At 40.4% G+C, this 20,938-nt stretch overlaps 2 protein-coding genes across 21 annotated transcripts in view; both read left to right on the plus strand.

Moving 5' to 3' along the window:
- dst (dystonin) overlaps positions 1–2,937 on the plus strand; it is a 105,515-nt gene extending 102,578 nt beyond the window's left edge. For 17 of the 19 annotated variants that reach the window (XM_086045244.1, XM_086045247.1, XM_086045253.1 and 14 more), the window contains 4 exons: positions 401–591; positions 809–919; positions 1,784–1,910; positions 2,028–2,937. In XM_086045244.1, the coding sequence (XP_085901370.1) occupies positions 401–591; positions 809–919; positions 1,784–1,910; positions 2,028–2,284 (686 nt within the window). In that variant the 3' untranslated portion in view covers positions 2,285–2,937. The remainder of the gene's footprint in view (positions 1–400; positions 592–808; positions 920–1,783; positions 1,911–2,027) is intronic. The other 2 variants (XM_086045249.1, XM_086045260.1) reach the window with 1 other exon arrangement.
- A 1,600-nt stretch (positions 2,938–4,537) lies between these two features.
- Positions 4,538–17,950, plus strand: LOC147139802 (uncharacterized). Of its 2 annotated transcripts, none has more exons than XM_086045149.1 (26): positions 4,538–4,645; positions 5,136–5,259; positions 6,214–6,607; positions 6,698–6,775; positions 6,858–6,953; positions 7,023–7,076; positions 10,002–10,055; positions 10,144–10,197; positions 10,289–10,342; positions 10,431–10,484; positions 10,775–10,828; positions 10,909–10,962; positions 12,122–12,175; positions 12,264–12,308; positions 12,391–12,444; positions 12,670–12,723; positions 12,803–12,856; positions 12,963–13,034; positions 13,111–13,146; positions 14,059–14,103; positions 14,181–14,213; positions 14,297–14,443; positions 15,347–15,523; positions 16,857–16,947; positions 17,244–17,321; positions 17,438–17,950. In XM_086045149.1, exons 1-26 carry the CDS (start codon positions 4,567–4,569, stop codon positions 17,653–17,655), a joined length of 2,307 nt encoding a protein of 768 aa, XP_085901275.1. In that variant the 5' UTR covers positions 4,538–4,566; the 3' UTR covers positions 17,656–17,950. The 2 variants fall into 2 exon arrangements, with proteins under 2 accessions (XP_085901275.1, XP_085901276.1); XM_086045150.1 differs by having other exon boundaries at positions 6,698–6,772.
- The last annotated feature ends 2,988 nt before the right edge of the window (positions 17,951–20,938 follow it).

The raw sequence follows: 20,938 nt of genomic DNA on the forward strand, positions 1-20,938 counted from the left end.
ATTTAGCCTAATTCCCCACAAAGAAATGCAATGTGTTTTCAAAATCGAACATATTTAAAAATGAAGGTAAAAGAATGAATATAATATTTGTTGAGTAAAAGAAGAAATAAAAAAACTAAGGAAGAAGGAATTTCAAAGGATGGTGCTGGTGTACCTAATGAAGCGTCCTGTGGTTGTATATAAATGTGTTGCGTCAAATGCAGAAGCTTCTCATTGTGTTGATCAGTCGCAGCACAGTGATGTGCAACATGCGCATGACATTTGTTGTTGTTGGTTTCCATCCATTCACGTTTATTGTCATCATATGTTTTGCCACGTGAGACCTTCATCATCATCACCACTTCTTTATGAACGCAGAGCCATACAAAATTGCTCATTTTGAGCATCTTCTGTCTTTCAGCCAAAGGCAGGACCAACATGGAGTTGCGAGAGAAGTTCATGGTCCCCGAGGGCACCACGCAGGTGATGGCCAGCTTCCGCTACCGAGGACGACGCTCTCGGCCCTCGTCGAGGGCGGCGTCGCCCAACAGGTCCATGTCCAGCCAAAGCTGCGTCATCCCGTCCAACCCGGCAGTGAACAGCACTCCCAAGGTGTGTGAGGTGCCGGCTCGGTAGTTGTGTTGTCTCTCCATTGCCAACATCATCCATCTTTGTTCATTTCAATCACATTTGTTCTGATGATGATCATCATCTGTAGTTTATTCCCTCGTTGTTTTGTTTATTCTTCTTTCCCACACCATATGGCTTGTAGAATTTGATTTGTCCCCCCGTGTTTCTTTTTTGTTGTTGATTTGTCATTGTTCCCCAGACGTGCCAACACATAAGCCGCAATTATGAAAAGCCATGGCTTACAAACAGCAAACCCTCCACTCCAATTAAATCATCCGACTCCTTCGGGAGCCCAGGTTCATCCTCAGAGGTATTGTCACATACGTGACGTGCAGAGCTTCCTGATTTAACCCAACTGGAATCTGCTACTTATTCCAAATATGTTCCCATAATCTAGATAATCTAAGAATTCAATAAGGGGAAATCAACCCAAACACATTTTTTTGAAGAATATGTTCCCAGCAGGCCCACTAGTTGAAACACGGCATTCTGATTAATATTTGTTGTTTGTGGAATATGAGTTAAGCAGCAAAATCCACCCATTTTCATCCATCTATGTGGGCGGCCATTTTGTCTCTTCTGTCGACTGAAAATGATATCACTGTTGCTCAGGGCTCAGGTAACGACCAATCACGGCTCACCTGTTTTCTGAAGCTGAGTCATGATTGGTCGTTATCTGAGCCCTGAGCATCTGTGATGTCATTTTCAGTCGACAGAAGTCACAAAATGGCTGCCCGCTGAGATGGCTAAAAACAGGTGGATTTTGCTGATTAGCTCATATTCCACACACGCAATATTAATCAGAATGCCGTGTTTCAACTAGTGGGCCTACTTATAACATATTCTTGAAAAATAATGTTTGGGTTGACTTCCCTTTAAAGAAAAAAATCTGAAACCACAGATTCCAGTTCGGTGTCGAATTGCGTCTTTATTAACCACTAACGATTTTGTTGCTTCCCGCACAGTTCTGTGATTCACACAGGTTCACTTGTGCATGAGTGACTTTCTATTAACTATTCTGTTAAAACAAACAACACGCTAACAACATGGTTTCTCCTCTAATACTTTTATTTTTCCTGAAGGTTCCAACTAATTCATTAATACGGATCGTCGGCAGTGAATAATAACGGGAATAATCATTCTAATAACTGTAAATATTTGTTATCTTTTGCAGACAACGCCAGTTCAAGGCAGCAAGTTGCGTCTTCCAGGCTACTTGTCGGGAAAAGGATTTCAGTCAAGCGATGAGGGAACGTTAATCAACGCTGCCGTGCTCAAAGCTCGGGGTCAGGCGCTAGGTGGTGAGTAAATGTATTAGTTGTAATATTACACTCAAAATGCAAATTAATAGTTGATTTTGCCCAATACACGTGGACCATCTCGATTTAAGGGCGAATGAACTGGTTGTACCCTTGTAGAATCGAGGAAAAGCTCGAGCCGGCCTGGAAGCAAAGCGGGAAGCAGAGGCAGCAGTCGTAGAGGCAGCGACGCCTCAGACTTTGACATCTCAGACATCCAGTCGGTGTGCTCGGATGCATCGGAGACGGCCGGGGACGGCACGCGGACGACGCCACGTCCGATGTCCCGCCAACATGGAGGGAAGCCCTCGAAGATCCCCACACCTCAGAGAAGAAGCACTCCCACGAGCAAACTTGCCAAGGGATCCAAGCGATAGTCAGTGGCCTTGAGAACAAATCAACGCCACAAACACTGGAATTGTCTAAGTTAAGGCTGCAAATGTGCTGAGTGTTATTTAAATTGTTGCTGAGTTGTAAAATATTACTTTTGAGAGGCAATATGATTGAGTAGTATGCGTGAATGGAATGTTGATGGCCTTGTGTATTTGTTTTCAATGTATTTTATTTTTGGTGAAAATGTCAAATGTTTTTTTTATCGTATTTTATTTGCTTGAGCCTGTCAGGGTTTGATGGTCTCTTGGAAATAGCGCTCGAGAGAAGTTACTGAATGTACTTTTGTCATGTATGTGCTCTGGACTTTGGAGTAGCATCACGCCGCCGCGTGTGTGTGTGCGTGCGTACATGCGTGTGTGTGTGTGGCACCGCAAATATTTATTAAAGTGCTAACAATGTACTTTCAAGGGCAATGCAATATAACTATGGTAAGCACTGCGGAAACCTTTAACAACACTACAAGTAGCAGAAACCTTGCAGTCACCAAGTCCTCTGTTTGCAGACGACTTCGCAGCAACATGTGATCCCCTTCACGTTGGCATTCTGTGTAGGCACGTCGCTTCATTTCAGTTGTTACTGTAACATTATTACTTTGTAATAAATCTGCTTGCACAAAGCTAACAGAAACCGACTTAGACCCCCTGACCATTGTGAGTCCTCATTCATGTTCCTTTGAAGTCATTTTATACTCACCCAGGATGTGTAAATGGAGTCAAGGAAGCAGGGGGTACTTTTTACTTCAACTGTTTGAAAGAATGATGAATGTTGCAAGTATTTGGTTAGGATTATTACATTATTTAGGAACATATTAGACATGCATGGGTTTGCATTTCTTAATTCTTTTAACACTCATTCACTGCCATTGACAGTTGAAGATGTCAAATATGCATTCAACTGGGAAGGTTGGCAGTGAAGTAGTGTCAAATCCAAAGCAGAATGGAACTATATTTTTAAAGGATTGGCCTCAATCTAATCACGAGAAGAAAAAAAGTGTATTAAACCAAACAAACTGTAATGGCCTACATATTTGCATCTTCTTTTTTTTTAAAATGTTTTATTCATATTACTCAATGTGTGACCTGCTGGGTGGCTATGAAGGCTGAAGTTTTGGTCTCCTCCAGGTGGAATGTTTGCAGAGCATCTTGTGTTTAGCTGTGACATACTACATCTTTCTCCCAGCAAGCCTGTGCGGATGCTGACACACTGGACCCAGTGAACTCACTTCTAAAGCAGAGATATATTGTGTTTCTGTAGGGGGGAGGGGGGATTTTTGAAAAACCACGTGAGTTTTCAAAAGTAGTAAAAACGCAAGATATATGCTTTAAAAGGAAAGTCATCTTCAAGAGTTGCACTGACCTTTCATATCAGATAAATTATAAATATTCCACAGGGGTGTCAAGCTGCATGAGAGTGCATGTGTGTGTTTGCTTCTAGTGACTGGATGTCTAACTGGCCTATGAGAGAAAGCGGTTCCCGTCGGTACCAAAGGTGGAGCGGAGCACAGGGGTCGCGCTGGTCTGAGCCCCAGAGTTGCCACTTTGAATGGTCCTCCTGTTGAGCTCAAAGTGTGGCCCACGATGGCACTTTAGAGCAGGACATCACCACACAGCCTGACCTGGAATAGATCCATCCGCACAAGCCCCAGAAATCTTCACTTGGAGGAATATGTGAGTTGTTACATTAATTAACTTATCTTAATTCATCTTTCAATTGTTTTTATTATTGTAGCAATGGTATTCACTAAGTGTTTACAGGCAATACAGCCAAATGCACAGACAATCACACAATCTAGATCCAATGCAAAAGCTGTATTAAATAGTCTACCCTTAAAAACACAAAAGTAAAAAAAAAAAAAAAAAATCAATTTCAATTGACACTCTCAAATTGGTGGGTAAATTGTGTTTATTATCGTGGTGGGAGTTTTCAGTGGTAAGGAATTACACTGCATCATACTGCGAATTTAAGTATTACTTTACCCCTCTTTTGGATTACTAATAAAGGTAATCAAAATCTGAAACACGTTTCAGTATGATGCAGAGTGGTTTTATGATTACAATGATAACATACTCTAACAAACATTATTATTATTATTATTAGCACATTGTTTTTGGGGTCCGACTAAATTGTGGCCTGACTATATATCTATCTGTCACTGATAGTTTGTGTGCAGGAACAGAATTTTCTGTCTAATCCATTCATTTTTAAAAAATTATTCAACTGTTGCTCTTCAGGCACTTATAGTCGCTTGACTTTTCCAAATCTGAAAATGGCAGCCTACAAAGCCATGCTGGTGTTTGGATCACTACTTATCATCTTAGGATGTACACAAGGCCAAACATTACCAAGTAAGTTTTTCCTGTTATTTTTTTATTTGTGTTTACAACTGCATGCATACATAAAAACACTAGCACTATTCAATCTTCAAGCTTCTAACACTGCCTTACCAAACAATGCCCAAAAGATGTCAGTATTTGTCTTTTTATTGGCCTTTTTTTTTTTTTTTGCCGTCCTGGCAGTAGCAATTTTAACTCTACTGTCCTACTTTTATCAGTGAAAAGGTCAAATAGCAGTTAAATTGTGCTTTTAAATATTTAGCAGAATATGGAAAAAGAAAACAAAATGTAATTTCTTAGCCAACTTAACCACCTCCAACAGAAACTTAATTAGATAAGTGTTTACTAAGGGGAAGATGTAGTAAATTTGTGATAAGTGAATTTGATACCCAGTAAATGTGTTCTTATCTGATTAATATTTTACATCACCTTGCATGTGATGTCCTTTCTTGATGAAAATCTACACTTGGGGCTAGTTTGATAAAGTGTGTGTGTGTGTGAGGTTTCGATCTCCTGGAGGAGTTCCGTGTGTCCGAGTTGAGAGGAGTAAAGAGAGTGGAAGGCTCTGAACCGGAGGTGGTGGCTTACCGCGTTAACCCCGCCATCCATCTGCAGAAGACCATGAGGTAAGCTTGATTATGGAGGGAGAATCATGAATGGCGGCCAGCCTGCAACATGTAAACGCCTAATGAAGTGTGCTAATTTACAATGCTATGTCACTTGGGTACATTATCATTAAGTGTAAAATGGCTTGTCAGTGGAGGAGAACCTTCAAAAGTACGTTCTTCGCTCCATTGACACTTGACTTTGACAGCTTTGTAAGATACTTCCATACTGTCTTGGACAGGTGCAAACTGTTAAATTTGAGTACAATGATTATCCTTTTAGGGGTACCTTACCAACTAAAGTATGCTCTTTGAAATGACTTGGACATTTACTAAGGACACCTCTTGGAGAGCTTTCTTGTTAGATGTTGCAGGGATGTCCAGCCAGGTGGTGAGCCAAAGGGCTGACGTAGGACAAGGTGGTGGTGGCACTACAGCAGTGTCCCAACTAAGGAGGTGTTCCTTTGAAGGCTAATGATGCCACAATACCATGTGAAGGTTGTCCCAATTCAAACTGTACTTCAAACGCAGCCCTCCGTTCACATTTATTCTTTGCCGGACACAACGGTGCCGCCCTTCACGTCCTCCAGGATCTCAATATTCTTTGTACACCACTGCGCTGTTCTGAAAAACACGCAAAGTGTATAACTGCTTTGAGACTCATACCAGGCCGGATGCAATTGCTTCCTATAATTTTGGTTAATCTTTACAATCTGCAATAAGGATGTTTACTATGAAGGCTTTCTGACTGGAAACAAGGTTTTAACCACAGGCAGTTTACTCTGTGGGCCTTAAGAAGCTTTGCTTTTATGACTTCAGTGTCAATTTACAGGCCACATGAGAGAAATATAGAGTGATGAGCGTTAGAAGGAAAAGCCTCACAGAGACATGATTTAACAAAGTTGAATAACATCAACTAACAAGGCTGAGCGGGAGGCGCTGCTCAATTATACTATGCTGACTCTCCCACCACAGAGACGTGTATCCAGATGGCCTTCCCTCCGACTACTCCGTCATTGCGACCTTTAAGTTGACAAAGGAGATGGTTAAGAAATCGTGGAACCTGTGGCAGGTCAGTGCCCCAGACGGTCAAGAGCAAGTGGGCCTGCGTTTCCAGGGCGATACCCTCTCGCTGGATTTCTTCTACATCAGCCCAAGTGGTAGCCAGATGCTGAGAACATTCCATGGTGCGGGGAAGCTGTTTGATGGCGAGTGGCACAAGTTGGCGTTGAGTGTGAAGGGCAACAAGGTCAAGCTGCTGATAGATTGTGAGGAGGTCAGTGTGGAGTCCATTGACGAGCCAATGCCAGTCATCCGGCAGGGTTACACCTCCATTGTCAAGCGGGCTGCAAGAGACCGCTCTTTCTCAGTACGTGTGCCGCACGGATGTCCTTTCTAAAAATATTTTAACCGGATCTCTGGCTTTACAATGAAAGTCTACGTATCTAACTCATGCCAGGTGGACCTCCAGCAGATGGATGTGTCATGTGACCCAGAGAAGGCCTATTCCGAAGGTTGCTGCGAACTCTCCAAGGTGGTGAGTCCACAACCATTCAGCAGCTCTTGCTATTGTGCTGTTCATCAATCTCGTCTGAGACAGTATTCTCTCGCTGCCGCAGTGTGGAGGCTATGCAGAGATCGGTCTGACAGCCGGAAGAGCATCTTGCAAATGCATGCATGGACAGCCAGGCATCCAGGGACGTCCGGGCTCACAGGTGAATTTATATATGAAACAGGAGCCCAGCGTGTTGAAGCATGTTGACCTTTTATTATTTCTTGTGCAGGGCCACAGAGGTCTTCCCGGAAAAGACGGCGATCGAGGAAAACAAGGAAACTGGGTAAATGACTGCAGATCTGCTCCCTAATAAAGAGTTAAACTGACTTGTGGCTGTAAGTCACAATAAAAATCAACCGTGAGATGAGAGTGAAACTGTGGACAATAACACAGTAGGACGGAAACAGACCTGGAACCAGAAGCACTGTGGGATAGTAAATGCCGGGGCTCCTCATAGTAAAGCACGCATATGCCCTGTCATAGATTTAGGTGGAAGTAAAGGTAAAACCAGACATGCACAGATGTGATGATGAATTACTTCTTCTTTCAGAGGTGTACAAAAACAAACTGGCAGGTGATCACAGGATTTCTGAGGGTTGTGCCATTGGAGGGCTAAATGTAGTTAACTCACGTGTTTAGGAGGAAATTGTAAGAAAAGTTCATAGCTCAATTGTCTTCATGAAAATATCATGTCGCTTCAATGCTGCAATTTGATAAGACAATATTTCTTCAAACTCCCTATCAGTCACAGTCCTACTGAATGAACACTTCAGCAGGGATGCAAACAAAATATGGGATCGATTCCTGAGCCACCTCCATTGGCTCTTCTTGTGGTGAGCTCTATTCGCAGTCCTATGGACTCAGCCTCTGTGAGGGTTAGCCCAGACAATTTGTGGAGGAAGCTTATGTCAGCTGCTTGTATCTGCAGTTTTGATAGTTTCGCCTTGTGGCTTCGATCTCTTTTCACCATGCCAGTCCAATACCGTTGATCCATCTGTTGAGGTCTATCCTGCCGTGTTTAAAAATGTTTTGGGTGGATAATATGGATAATAAGTTGATTCCCTGATGAAATATAACACAGCATAGTATTTTCACAGTATCTTGACCATGTTTGTGAAGTTCTGTAGCACCCACATTGTTCTTAAGTGTGTCATCATGGTAGTTTATTCATGGCAATGCTGACAAATGGGCCACTCAATGGTTCTTAGTCTCGCTCAATTCCCTGCTAAACTCTCATGAGAGATCCAAGCCCAGACATGCAAGGCAGTTGGCCAAGACCCCCTAGAGTCCGTAATGAGACCATGTCTGCTTGAGTGGAGTGTGAAGTTTGGCACAATGCGCTTACTTTTCCTCGTGGGGAACTGCACATTTAAATTCCTGACTCGTCGATGCTGAACAGCCTCTAAAATTGGAGCAGAACTCAGAAACATTTTTATTAGAAGAGTTAAATTTGGAGACAGATCCACGCTTCAGCTAAAATCAAAGATTATGTTTGTATAAAAGGAACAGAACAAACAAGCCCAGTTCTATTTGAGTCAACTTGTATAACGATAAATGGGGTATGAGGAGGGAACGTATGATTGTAGTTGATGAATACATATTTATGAAAATCCCCTACACTGCCTGGACAAACTTACAGTATGCAGGCCTACAGAACAAGATTCCAGAGCCATTCATGCCACATCCTGAGTCTTCAGCGGGTGGTCATTTGAGAGTAAACATCTGTCTTTTGTAATGCCTTGAATCACAGAGGCCCAACATGTTTATCTCTTTCCCTGCTTGCATCTTGTGGAGGCGCTTTCCTGGCACACTTTTACGAACAATTATGGGTGGTCTTTTTCTTTTTTTATGTAGCTAGCCTGAGCTTTGCCAGTGTAGAAATGCGTTAAAGTTCACGGTCTTGCCATTTGCCATACCGTCGGCCATCTATGAGGTTATCCGTTAATAAAATGATGAGATGTTCAAATAAACAGACAACATGAAGAAGTTCTGGTTTTGTTTGTTGATCCAGAGCAACACTTTTCCTTCTGCATTTGAGGTGGTTAGCATCTGTCTAAACAAGAGCGCTCCATTTAGTTGCATTTATGATTGGAGTGTGTATATTTTAAACAGAGTGCAGTGGAATATTCTGTTGTACATTTTCCACTAACGTGACTAATATGATAGTGACTAAAATGTAGTTTTAGGCAAAGGTTTACTCACCCTCTTGCCCAGAGGAGCTGGATATGATCATCATACAATGTCTGTTTACTTTAGCATTGACAGAGTTCGCTCAAAAATGGTTCAAACGTAAGAAGAATGTATGTATTTACCAAATGCATTGTATTACTTTATCAATATCATGTTGAGTCTTGTGTGAGCGACACATGGCTGTGCCATGTGAACCATTACGTAAGCGGTTGTTGCAGCGACCAATAAATAGGAGCATGTACAGTACTGTGAAAAAGTCTTACTATCAACAAATGTGTTGTTTCAGCAATGCTAAAATCACCAGATTTGCAATTTCTTTAGTACAAACCAATGTGATGAAGCAATGAACGGCTGAATTGACAAGTCTTCTCCCAAGGTCTCCCATTATGCTAAGGCTAAGGTCGTTTTTTTTTTGCCATGTAGTTAGATTTTATATCTCCTACTATGTATTCTTTCAATCCAAGATGTAAAATGTGAATTAAACAAAGAAAGCGGGTGACGGATTAATACTTCTGCACAGAACTGCACACAAATTATTCTTTTTAACTTTCCTAACTCTTGATTTTGAGTAGAGGTACTGTATACAGGGTATAGGCTTTAAAACAATGCGAAAGAACCTGAGCTATCTCATTCCATTTATTAACATTATTAGAGGTACTTCTGATGGATACAAGTTTTTAATTTACATATTTTGAGAACAAACTGTGTTGTTTTTATTTTTATGAGAAAAATAAATGGATTAATATTTACAGGTCTTTTTTCCTTATCCTGGAAGGGATATGAGTTAACTTTGAAATTAGGTTTCTATCAATTTGTTAAAGTGCAAGGAATATTATTATGTGAATACATAAAATACAGAAATAAGCAAGAAGAAAAACATACGCTTATTGAGATCATATTCAGTTTGTCACTCAACTGCATCAAGCAAAATTTGTGCAGTTGAAATCTTCAATCTTTGTACTTCTTCTAGTTACACTTAATGGATTTAATTATTATTCACTGCCACCTTGTTTTGCAGGGCATCAGGGGAATCACAGGAGACTATGGCAACGTGGGTGAGCCAGGCCCTAAGGTAAGTTCTGTCTTCCAACTCTTCTCAGGTTACGCTTCCTTTTGACCTTTCAGGGTGGTTAATGATAGTACACATGCATCATCCTCAGGGTGAGATGGGAAGCAAAGGCGAGAAAGGAATGAGAGGACTCTGGGGCCCTGTGGTAAAGCAATTATATATCACACCATCTTTTCCACTAATACAAAACTTACTGATACAATGTCAAAATAAAACCTAATATGTTGTCTTTACAGGGAGAACGAGGTACAAAAGGGCTGAAGGGATTAAAAGGGGCAGCAGGCTTCAAGGTGAATTTAAGCAGTCAAAGACTGACTGACATTGCAGAGTTTTCATTGACTTCGAATTCTTATGATAAGACTTTGACTGTCATTAAAGGGTGTTCGTGGACCCCCTGGAGACATCGGACTGACTGGGAGGCAGGGAGATGTTGTGAGTTCACCTGCCGTCTTATTTGCAAGTCCTTATGAAATAGGGCAATATTTTCAGTTCAAGACACGTATTACAAATATGATTCCCCTGTGGACCCTTACATGCACTTGTACTGTACATAAAATAATGACAAAGATCATATTGTTACTACAAATATGAATCCAAATGAGACAATATTTTATGAGCAAATAACAAGTACCAACCTCTCCCAAATTTGCCATTTCAGGTCCCAACCCTATGTTTGGGAACCCGTACTATAGTGTATCACAAATATTTTTTTGTCTCTGAAGGGTGCGAAAGGTGAAAGAGGATATGAAGGGATTGCTGGGTTTCAAGGAGTGAAGGTATATATTTCTTCCCTTTATTTGTCACATTTTTTTAAAAGATATATTGATTTGTTATGATTGTTTTGACATATTTATAGGGCGAGAAAGGGAACACCGGCCCAGATGGGAACCCCGGGCCGCGAGGAGAGCAGGTGGATTCCTCATCTATAAGAGTCTAAGTAGTTTAGCTTAGCGTGAGGATGGCTATCCTGACATGGGTCAAATGCTAAAAAAAGGTCCCTTCAAAATTTTACTTGTTTACTCACCCATCTGAATACATTTAGCGAATTCTAAGATTTATTCACATGAAATCAAGTTAGGTTTTCCTTTGATAAGCTAAATGATACGTTGCTAACTGACAATGTGCACAAATCATAGCAATCATCAAGAGGCCTATAGTTGTTTTAGTTAGTTGTAAAAATTAATCCTCCAAATAATTACTTGAGTAAGAGTAAAAAAAAAGTATTCAGTGAAAAAAAACTACTTAAGTACTGTGTAAATAAATAGTGAATAACATCCGATTTTTTTTTCTAAATCTGAGCATGAACGTAAAATAAAATAAAATAACAAAATAAAATATGACTCTGCAAATTCAGATGTTGCTGAACAATATAAAACACCAATAAATAAAATATTCAAGAAATAAACATTAAAAACATCTTTATAAAATTGTATTAATTAAGGCAAATTCAGTCCCAAGAAATGGTCTTATATATTTTGTTTTCACTTGTTAAACAGCACAAGACAAGGGTACGTGTATGTGAAAGGTCTACACCCCCCCAATTAAAATGCTTGATTTTGGTGATGTTAAAAAAATGATACCAAGATAAATAGTTTTCCACCATTAAAGTGACCTACAACCTGTAACAACTCAACCGAAGTTTTAAAAATCCTTTTGAGGGGAATGGCAAAGATAGAACAACTAAAAAAATTTGGTGTGCACACTCTTATAGCTGGGATGTGGCAGGGCTCAGAAGGAACCAGTCACTTTCAAATCACATGCTGCTTTGATGACTATTTACTGAGAAAGTATCAGTATGTTTAGTAGCTAAATTTTATGGTACTTGCAAAACAACCGTCACGTGTGTGTGTTTTTGGCATTTGACAGTTGCTTCGGATCTTAGAATTGGGTTAATGTTGGCCTAAGAACAGCCAAAACAACAACAACAACAACAACCATACAGCCCAAACCACCACCCCACCCCCAACCACCACCACAACACGCACGCACACACCTCCAAAAATAACAACAACAACAAGAGCAACTTGTGAAATTTACATTAATTTTGTTTGGCGTTCAATGTTTGACAGGGTATTGTAGGAGATCCAGGCGAGAGGGGAGCTTCTGGACAGAAAGGGAGGCCCGTAAGTATACCTCACAATAATTGTAAAATATTTATAAATGTCATTTTGAAGGCTGAATACAGTATATTACATTTATTGTCCAAATTAGGGGGTCACGGGACCTCGTGGAAAAGACGGCACCATCGGACAAAAGGTGACAACACCCTTCCAAACATTATTTACACTTAAAAAAATCATCTTGTTTATAATAATAAATCCCAGTAACATTTCCTCAGGGCATCATTGGAGATCCTGGAATACCAGGTAGAGATGGAGATCCTGGAATAGAGGTATGAATGACAAACTTCAAACATCATAAGAAATAATACCTACATTATCTTAAAGTAACAATAGTGCAAGATCATCCACACTGGTGCCAAATATTTCTAAATATAACAATCATGTGCATTTAATAGTATTTGAATGTAACATAATCAAACTAGTTTGCAGTTTGTATATACAGGACATTACCACAGGATCCCTTGAAATTGAAATCATTGTTATTCCTTTCCCAGGCCTATCAAGGACCACAAGGTCACAGTGGAAAACTCGGACAAGTTGGCTCAAAGGTATAATTGAAGTTGTTGAGAATTCTCAGCATGCTGCGTAAAGTTTGGTTGGTTCATTTGTTGCGTGCATCTTTTACAGGGGGAGAAAGGAAGCCTGGGCGTAGCCGGAGAAATGGGCCCCCAAGGTCGAACTGTAAGTTGCACCTACTGAAGAAAGTCATCTTGTGTTATTTACCACTTTCAAGGGAATTAATTGACACAGTCCCTTAGGTAGTTTAAATAAATGTTTTATTTTCGAGGGTCTAAGAGGTTACAAAGGCTCTGCAGGGAAACCAGGAAGACCAGGATTTATTGGTCCACCAGGACCAAATGTAAGTTTAAGTCTAACTTTTAATTCGAAATGCTTGTTATTCGTGAATGGCATTAAACTGCATCATGTCTTCACAGGGACATGTTGGAGAAGCCGGAAAACAAGGAAGCAAGGTATTGTCATCAATTTACCACAGGAAATATGAAAGACGGCTGAATTAAGAATGTTGAAATAAACAAAGCAGATGTTTCATGTGAAAAGAGGGAGGAAGTACGGTAGGATATGGACTCACTGGCCGCAATATTAGGTACACCTGCACAGTCTAATACAGTCGAACACAGGGTGGATATTAACACTATTTTAGTTACCTTGCTTAGCAAGTTGAGAGTGGCAAAATATTACCAACACTTAATATGATATAGTGCAATTCTACACCACTGCTAACTATAGTACTGTACAACGATATTACGGTAATCAACAACATTTTTCACCTCTTTAACTCAGAGATCCTTCAAAGTTGCCACATCACCGCTGTGATATAATATCGCGATTTTATGCGCCAGCATCAAGTGCAGCATATAAAACACTTTTAACATAACAGGGCGGATGTGGGCAGTAGAAGGTGTTAAAATTCACACTTTTATACACAGGCGATGTCCTGTCTATGTTACAGCTCTGATACTACCCCAGAAGGTGGAAAATAGCTGGGTGGAAAAGGTGGAAAATGACGTGCACACGTATTACAGAAGTAAAAAGGGGGCTTTTGTCGAATCAATCTCTAACAGCTTCAGTTTTCATAAAGGCACATTTTAAGTAGTACCCGTGTGTTGCATCTCTTAAAAAGTGGACCTAATGTAGTAGCTGGTGAATATTGGGGAGCTATGACTGAATGGAGGTTGTACCACTGATGGACTCGTCGGATTGTATGGACAACGGCCATTAAAAACAGCAGCTACAATCAGAAATGAAATCTCAAAATATCACATAGTAAAGCAGAGAATACACTTTTACAAGGGTACACATAAAAATAATCTTACACTAATCTTTATTTACAACAAAATATTTTTCCCCACTTCCTTGTACAGGGTGACACAGGAACGCCGGGAATTCCAGGAGTCAAAGGCGAACCGGTGAATCTTCCTTCTTATTTTGTTCTTTCCACCCTTTTCATGTCTGTACTCACAACACGTTTTTTTGTCTTTTAAAGGCACAAAAAGGTGTCAAAGGACCAAAAGGAAGGGTGAGTTAACTTAGTTACCTGCCATCCGTGGTATTGTCCGTGTTAGATCTCATCTCTGCTGTTAATGCCACTGTGCTCTGTAGGTTGGAGACAGAGGGCAGCCGGGTCCTCAGGGAGGACGGGGCAAGCGTGGCCCAGCGGGCATGGCTGGACGTTCGGGTCCCGTGGGAATCAAAGGAGTGCGAGGTGAAGGAGGACCAGATGGCTTTCAAGGCCCCCGAGGCCTCCCAGTAAGTACAATAATGTACAACCCCCGAATGCTGTTTTTTAAAGAGAAACGTCAATGTGTAGGAGCAGATTGGGATTGTATATAGTGTTGCACAGTGTATTTCTTGACACAATGCTAGCACCTACAGTCAACCCAAACAATTTTTTTCCAGAATATATTCTGTGCAGGCCCACTAGTCTAAACACAGCATTCTGGTTAATATTGCGTTTTTGGAATATGAGAAATCCCCACGTTTTTAGCTAGCTCAGGGTGCGGCCATTTTGTCACTTATGTCGACTGAAAATGACATACATCACAGTTGCTCAGGGCTCAGATAACGACCGATCATGGCTCAGCTTCAGAAAACAGGTGAGCTGTAATTGGTCGTTGTCTAAGCCCTGAGCTACTTTGATGCCATCAGAAGTGACAAAATGGCCGCCTCCTGAGATGACTAAAAGTAGGTGCATTTTTCTGCTTAACATATACTCCACAAAGCCAATATTAATCAGAATGCCATATTTCAACTGCTTATTCCGGAAAAAAAAAATGTTTGGGTTGAGTTCCCCTTTAACTTGGATTTGCAACATGATGGGGTTACTGCATTGAACCTGATGTAATCGGCAAGATCTGCTCACAGACGTCATCACATGTTCGAGTAGTTAGAATGTTAAAACTATTGGGGTAAAAACAATTTGTCAAACTTTTCTCATTAGTCAAGACTCTCATCCAGGCACGAGGTCTCATCAGTCAGTGTGTCCATAAATCCATAATGAGCCTAGGGAAATCTCATTGGCCTCATTTCTTACTGGGGTTTCCTCTGAAAGGCTGCCATCACTCCAGCATGCTCTGTGCTGGAATATTCATCCGCCATGTTCCACAGTTGGGCGACTTCCAGTGATGGATGTGCTAATGATTCGTTGCACAGGGGCCGACGCTGCCGGCTCAACATGTGATCGAGGTTTGTAAGAAAGTGGTGCTGGAGCAGATGTCCACCTTTGCCAACTCAATCAAGAGGACATGTGCAGCAGTGTGTCCTCTCTACGGGGACGTTCCCATGGGTGCCCCCGGTCCACCCGGACAGACAGGCCCACCTGGACCGCCTGTAAGTTATAACAGTTTTCAATTGTTTAGCCTTAACACACTACCAGAGCTATTCTCCATACATTGTTCACTTCTGTCCTGCACATTGCAAATGTCTGGAGTAAGTCATCTGCGGTGGTTGGCAGAAAAACTAACAATGAAAACATACTGAATTTCCACATCGACATGAGGACAAAAAGAGTCGCACAGTGGTCTCCTGGTATGCGTTGAATGTTTTTTGGAGAGTTTCAACTACCGTCAAATCCTTTCCATATTGTTATGCGGCACAGAGGTAGTCCGTGTCCCCCCACATCTTCTATCACGATGATACTTCATACTTAGATGGCGTGTTGGGGCCACACTGAAAAGGAAAAAAATGTACAGTTGTGAAAAATAAGTTGTAATATTAAAGGAAAAAAAGCATTGTCTTAAAGAGAAAGCCAACCCAAACATTTTTTTCAAGAATATGTTCCATGCAGGCCCACTAGTATAAAGCATTCTGATTAATATTGTGTTTGTGGAATATAAGAAATCCACCTGTTTTTAGCCATATCAGGGGGCGGTCATTTTGTCACTTGACTGCAAATGACATCACAGTTGCTCAGGGCTCTGATAACGACCAATCACGGCTCACCTGTTTTCTGAAGCTGAGCTATGATTGGTCGTTATCTGAGCCCTGAGGGTGTGTGATGTCATTTTCAGTCAACAGGAGTGACAAAATGGCTGCCCCCTGAGATGGCTAAAAACGATGGATTTGGTTGCTTAACTCATATTCCACAAATGAAAAGAGGGAGGAAGTACGGTAGGATATGGACTCATTCGTATTCTTGTAAAAAATGGTTTGTGTTGATTTCCCCTTTAAAAATAGTATTTAATGAGTGAAAATCCCCCTACAAACGTAAATGCAACAGTCTGTTTCCAACAGACAAAAAAAAAAAAAAAAAACAGAAGAGATGATTTCAATGTGTTTTTTTTCTCAGGAACAAAAAGAAACATTTACATAATCACAATATGTCCAGCTATATCTATTAGTATGATATGTTTTCCAAGATTATTTTCGGTATGGCCCTAATTAACATTGATGTTTTCCTATCTTTGAGGTCTTAAAAATATGTGTATATTTAAAAAAAAAAAAAAACGTACATTGTGTATGGCTAAGTTGACAAGTATCAGAATGAGGCATGTGACTGTAAAATACATTTCTCAGTACAATACAAATATGCAAAACAGTTAAGTTCCGCTTTTATGTGAGCAGATGCATTCTGAACGACTAGAAGAATCAAATAATTCAGGGTTGACACAGAACTGACACACTAAAGATGAATGTTATATTTTTCCTTTTATGATGTTGTCAGGGTGATTCTGGAAGAAACGGCGATCCTGGAGAAGTTGGCCTGCCAGGATTTTATGGTGAAGCTGGAGATTCAGGCCAGCAAGGAGGGCCAGGTGTGGAAAAACAAAGCAGACAGATTGCACTCATGGCGTTGGATAGAATCATGAAGTCACAATGTATACCGGTAGTAATACATGGGCCTCAGGCTTTAGCTACAGTCAGAGGCCTTAATGGGAGACCCCCTTACAGGCCAATGAAATTGAAGAATATTTACAAGGTGTTTTATTTAACAGTGTTCTCAGTAACACATGCTCTTTAATCAACTGAGCTTTTCCAGGAAATGGCATTCTTCTGGTCAGTCTGTTGCGTTCTGAGCAATTTATGTGTTCATGTGTTTGTGTGTGTGCAGGTGACAGAGGAGAGCAGGGTGATAAAGGAGCCAAGGGTCATGGCCTACCTGGCTACACGGGAGAGCAGGGAAAAATGGGTAAAAATTTCACAATTTTGTTTACTCACTTGAAATGTACTGCTTTTGTTTAAATATATGTACCAAAATACTATATAAAAGTAAGCACGTCACATCAATTTTCGGGTCAATCACAGGTCAGCGTGGACGTCCCGGGCGGGTCTTTAACGGACAACCAGGGAAGTCGGGTGAGCGGGGACACACAGGTCTGCCTGGAATCAGGGGCCATGCAGGTCTCAGAGGGCCCCCGGGTGTCTGCCTCACCTCTGGGTGTGCTCTGCTCACTTCTACAAGTCCAGCACCTCAAGTTGCTCCTCAGGCTGCACCCCCGCGAAGATTGAGGAATCGCCAGTAATTGAAAAGAGGACAGTTGAATATTGAAAGGACCAAAATGTGTTGGATTCATTCTCATGTTAATATGTTTTCAGTCATATAAATAGAATTTTTAATGTAAATATTCTTTGTTATTGAGACTCAGATTTTTTTTTTTTTTTTTGACCATATGGACAGATAAACGCCCAAAAACACTAATATGGAATGATAGTGTATGTGTAAAAATGGAAACTTTATTTGATTTTATTTAAAAGATTTCACAATTTGATTTTTCTTGAAACATCTTTTCTTTATAATAAAAAAAAATAACAAAAAAAAAATCGTTTGACTATCACCATCAGACTGATATTTATTTTCCATGTAATGAGCAAATCGAGGTCACAGCAATCAATATTGTAACAGTATGTTATTGTTCAATATTTCCTGTTAGTTTGTCAGTACAGTAGTGCGTACATCAATTTAAACAAATTTAAACCACTGTCATCTTTAAAAACAAAAATACCTTCAAACATTTTTATCAGATTTATTCTTAGCTAATACGAATTCTTTGAGCTTGTTCTTGATTTACTTTTTCTGAAAGCCAATATATGGAAAAATGGTGCTACATTAATCTTGCGTCTGACCCTCGGAACACCTACAGACACCAGTAGTTTTTAAATCTTTAAAGTAAACATGCAGAGGGACCACCTGTGCTACAGCTGTCCACACATTTTCTCTAGTAAGCTGTTACAGCAACTTCCAAAATCACAGGCAAAACATCGCCAGAACAATTACATCAGAAGCAGGCTAATGGTAGTAATTAATATTTGATGGAATAATCATTAAGTGCAACAATTCATACAAAAAAAAAAAAACACAACCAGTTCTAAGATAAAGTGATTTGAAAAGAAATTCAAGTGCATATTGAAAACATCAATAGTTTTGTTGTAATTGTAAATAAATGTATACATTTATTAAAGTATTCATTGTCCCAATCTGGACAGAAGTACCACTAACTTCTCACTTTTTTTTCTCTCCCTGCGGTTGCCTAAGTTAACACGTCAGAAATCTCACCACAGAAAATTTGGAAGTTGTTACTATGTGTCATTTGACTTCACAACATTTTGTTTGACTTAACTGGCAACGGCATGAATTTAGCTGTCAACAGTCCAGTAAATAATATATATTGCCTTTAGAAGCTGCAACAGTGGTGACTGTATAATGACACTAACAGAAACAGTTCTCCATGTGGAGAATGTTACAAACGGTTGTGACTTCAACCATAGGACTGATTCAATTCCTGGCCTGATTGTGTTCCAATGCAGACTTTGTAGACCTAAAAAACTGGTGCATGATTAGAATAGAGCCCACATGTTCCTTTTGGGTTTAAGTCGCAATGTTTATCTGAATGCTTTGCAATGAACTAGTCCTTGGCAGCAGGGCTTGCCTGCTTTGGGATTCTAAAAAAACTGCTTCAATCACCTTATAGCACACTGTTTCTGTATAAAAAACTACCGGTAATTGTTTTCCCACAGCTAATGGAGCAAAATATCCAAGGGGGACCCCACCGAGACTTCTGAATGACTCAAGACTCTTTCTCGGAGGCTTTTCCTGGCTCTCATTTGTTTCCTCGGCATCTCGTTGACTTCAGCCGTCATCCTCCACCTCACGTTGTTCCGTTTTGTTTCATCAAACTTTCAGTCATCTTTCAGCGTTCAGTGTTGCAGACAACATGGATCACAGAAAGAGGTTTAGCATAAAACATAACAGTTTATTTCTCAAAGGCCATTTTTCTACTGCCAGGAACCAAAAATGACGTAGCACTACTGCCGTTACTTGTTATTCTTTCTTTTCCAATGGCAATATCAAGTACTACCAGTAACTTGCCACAGTTACCTTGAAAAATTAACTTACCGGTAGTTATTTTACTGCTTACTTGCTTTAAAAAATAACTTTGTTACGTTTCTGATTAAAAAGTATAATTTAAAAACATAAGTAAAATGACACCCGGTTTTTCCACTTAATCGGAAGTGCACACAGGGTAGAAAAATTACATAAGGCTGTGCCTTATCTCTGGACTTTGCGTTATCATACTCCACATTGTCCACTTTGGTGTAGCGGTGTGTTTTCTTGCCACCCACAGTTTCCTCTCAAAGTCGCAAGTGTTACTGTCATGGCCAATAATCACATACCAAGAAGTAAATTTACGAGACCCTCACTCTCCATTGTTGTTGTTATTGTCTCGTTCCAACTGATGTGTTCAAAGCAGCAAGGTTTTTGTAATCTCCTGTTTGATTCGCAGACTTGACCACCCTAAACCTGAGGAAAGTATAGCCAACAGTGACTGATGAACGTGTCTGTCTTACTGTTTGTCTCGCGTCACACTTTTAAACACAAGAGTAGCCCCTTGAACTAGGAGTTCATGTCATAGCACACACCCTTGAATGGTGTTGTTCTAGGTTGCAAACCAGAAGCCTGCGGTCTTTAAAAAGAAATGATTGCACGGCATCAGAATGTCTGCATATTTCATCAGCAGATCGGTCACTCCCACACTCCACACCCCCACTCAGAATTTGCCAGTGCAATCCACCAGAGACCGCTGAGGCTCAGGGTCAAGCAGGACACGGTGGGCAACCACCAGCACCTCGTCTTGGCACAAGACAAAGTTTGAGGTTACCTGCACCTGGCAGGTAGGAGTGATTGTATATTCTCATTTATACCTGTACATGTTGATAGCAAGTTATACAATGGCTTTTTTTATAACTTGAAAAAAGCCACGGATGTTACAAAATCATACCAAAGAGTACAAAGTGAACTCTGTTAAGTTTGTACAGTACTGTTTAATTTTAGTCAGTCATATAGGAAGCAGTACTAGTTGTTGTAGTTGTTTATTTGCTTCATATGTATTGCAAAAAATGTTGGAAATTCTCTTCTATATTCATAATCAATAGTTATATATATGTTTCACCATGCTGATGCACAGCCAACAATACAAATAAGTTGCAATACTTTTATCACAGGTTTTTACACAAGAGGCACCCTTGGAACTACTAGATGTAGCCAATTCTGAAGGAGCTGTTAGGCAGACCACACTTCTAAGTACTAACACATCACTAATTTGGTGTGTTGCTGAGATATAGGCTAGCATATTTTCCCATTAGTTCTGTCGAACTTGATTAAAAGATTTAACCTCACAGTGGACCTCGGGACATGCACAGAGCCTCCAACATAACACCTGATGCTTTGTTTGGATGTTTTGTGACATTTGATGTGAACAGTAAACGCCTGTAATAACCTGCATACCAGAATGCATGTAAACAACTACA

This window comes from Filicampus tigris, chromosome 11 (assembly GCF_054856515.1).
Source record: "Filicampus tigris isolate MCC_2025a chromosome 11, RoL_Ftig_1.0, whole genome shotgun sequence".
NCBI classification, from domain to species: Eukaryota; Metazoa; Chordata; class Actinopteri; order Syngnathiformes; family Syngnathidae; genus Filicampus; species Filicampus tigris.

Excerpts from the sequence above, each read along its gene's own strand:
- LOC147139802 (XM_086045149.1), top strand. The coding sequence starts at position 4,567 with ATGGCAGCCTACAAAGCCATGCTGGTGTTTGGATCACTACTTATCATC. Across the intron at positions 12,309-12,390 it reads ACGGCACCATCGGACAAAAG|GGCATCATTGGAGATCCTGG; the intron begins GTGACAACACCC and ends ACATTTCCTCAG. Across the intron at positions 13,147-14,058 it reads CCGGAAAACAAGGAAGCAAG|GGTGACACAGGAACGCCGGG; the intron begins GTATTGTCATCA and ends TTCCTTGTACAG.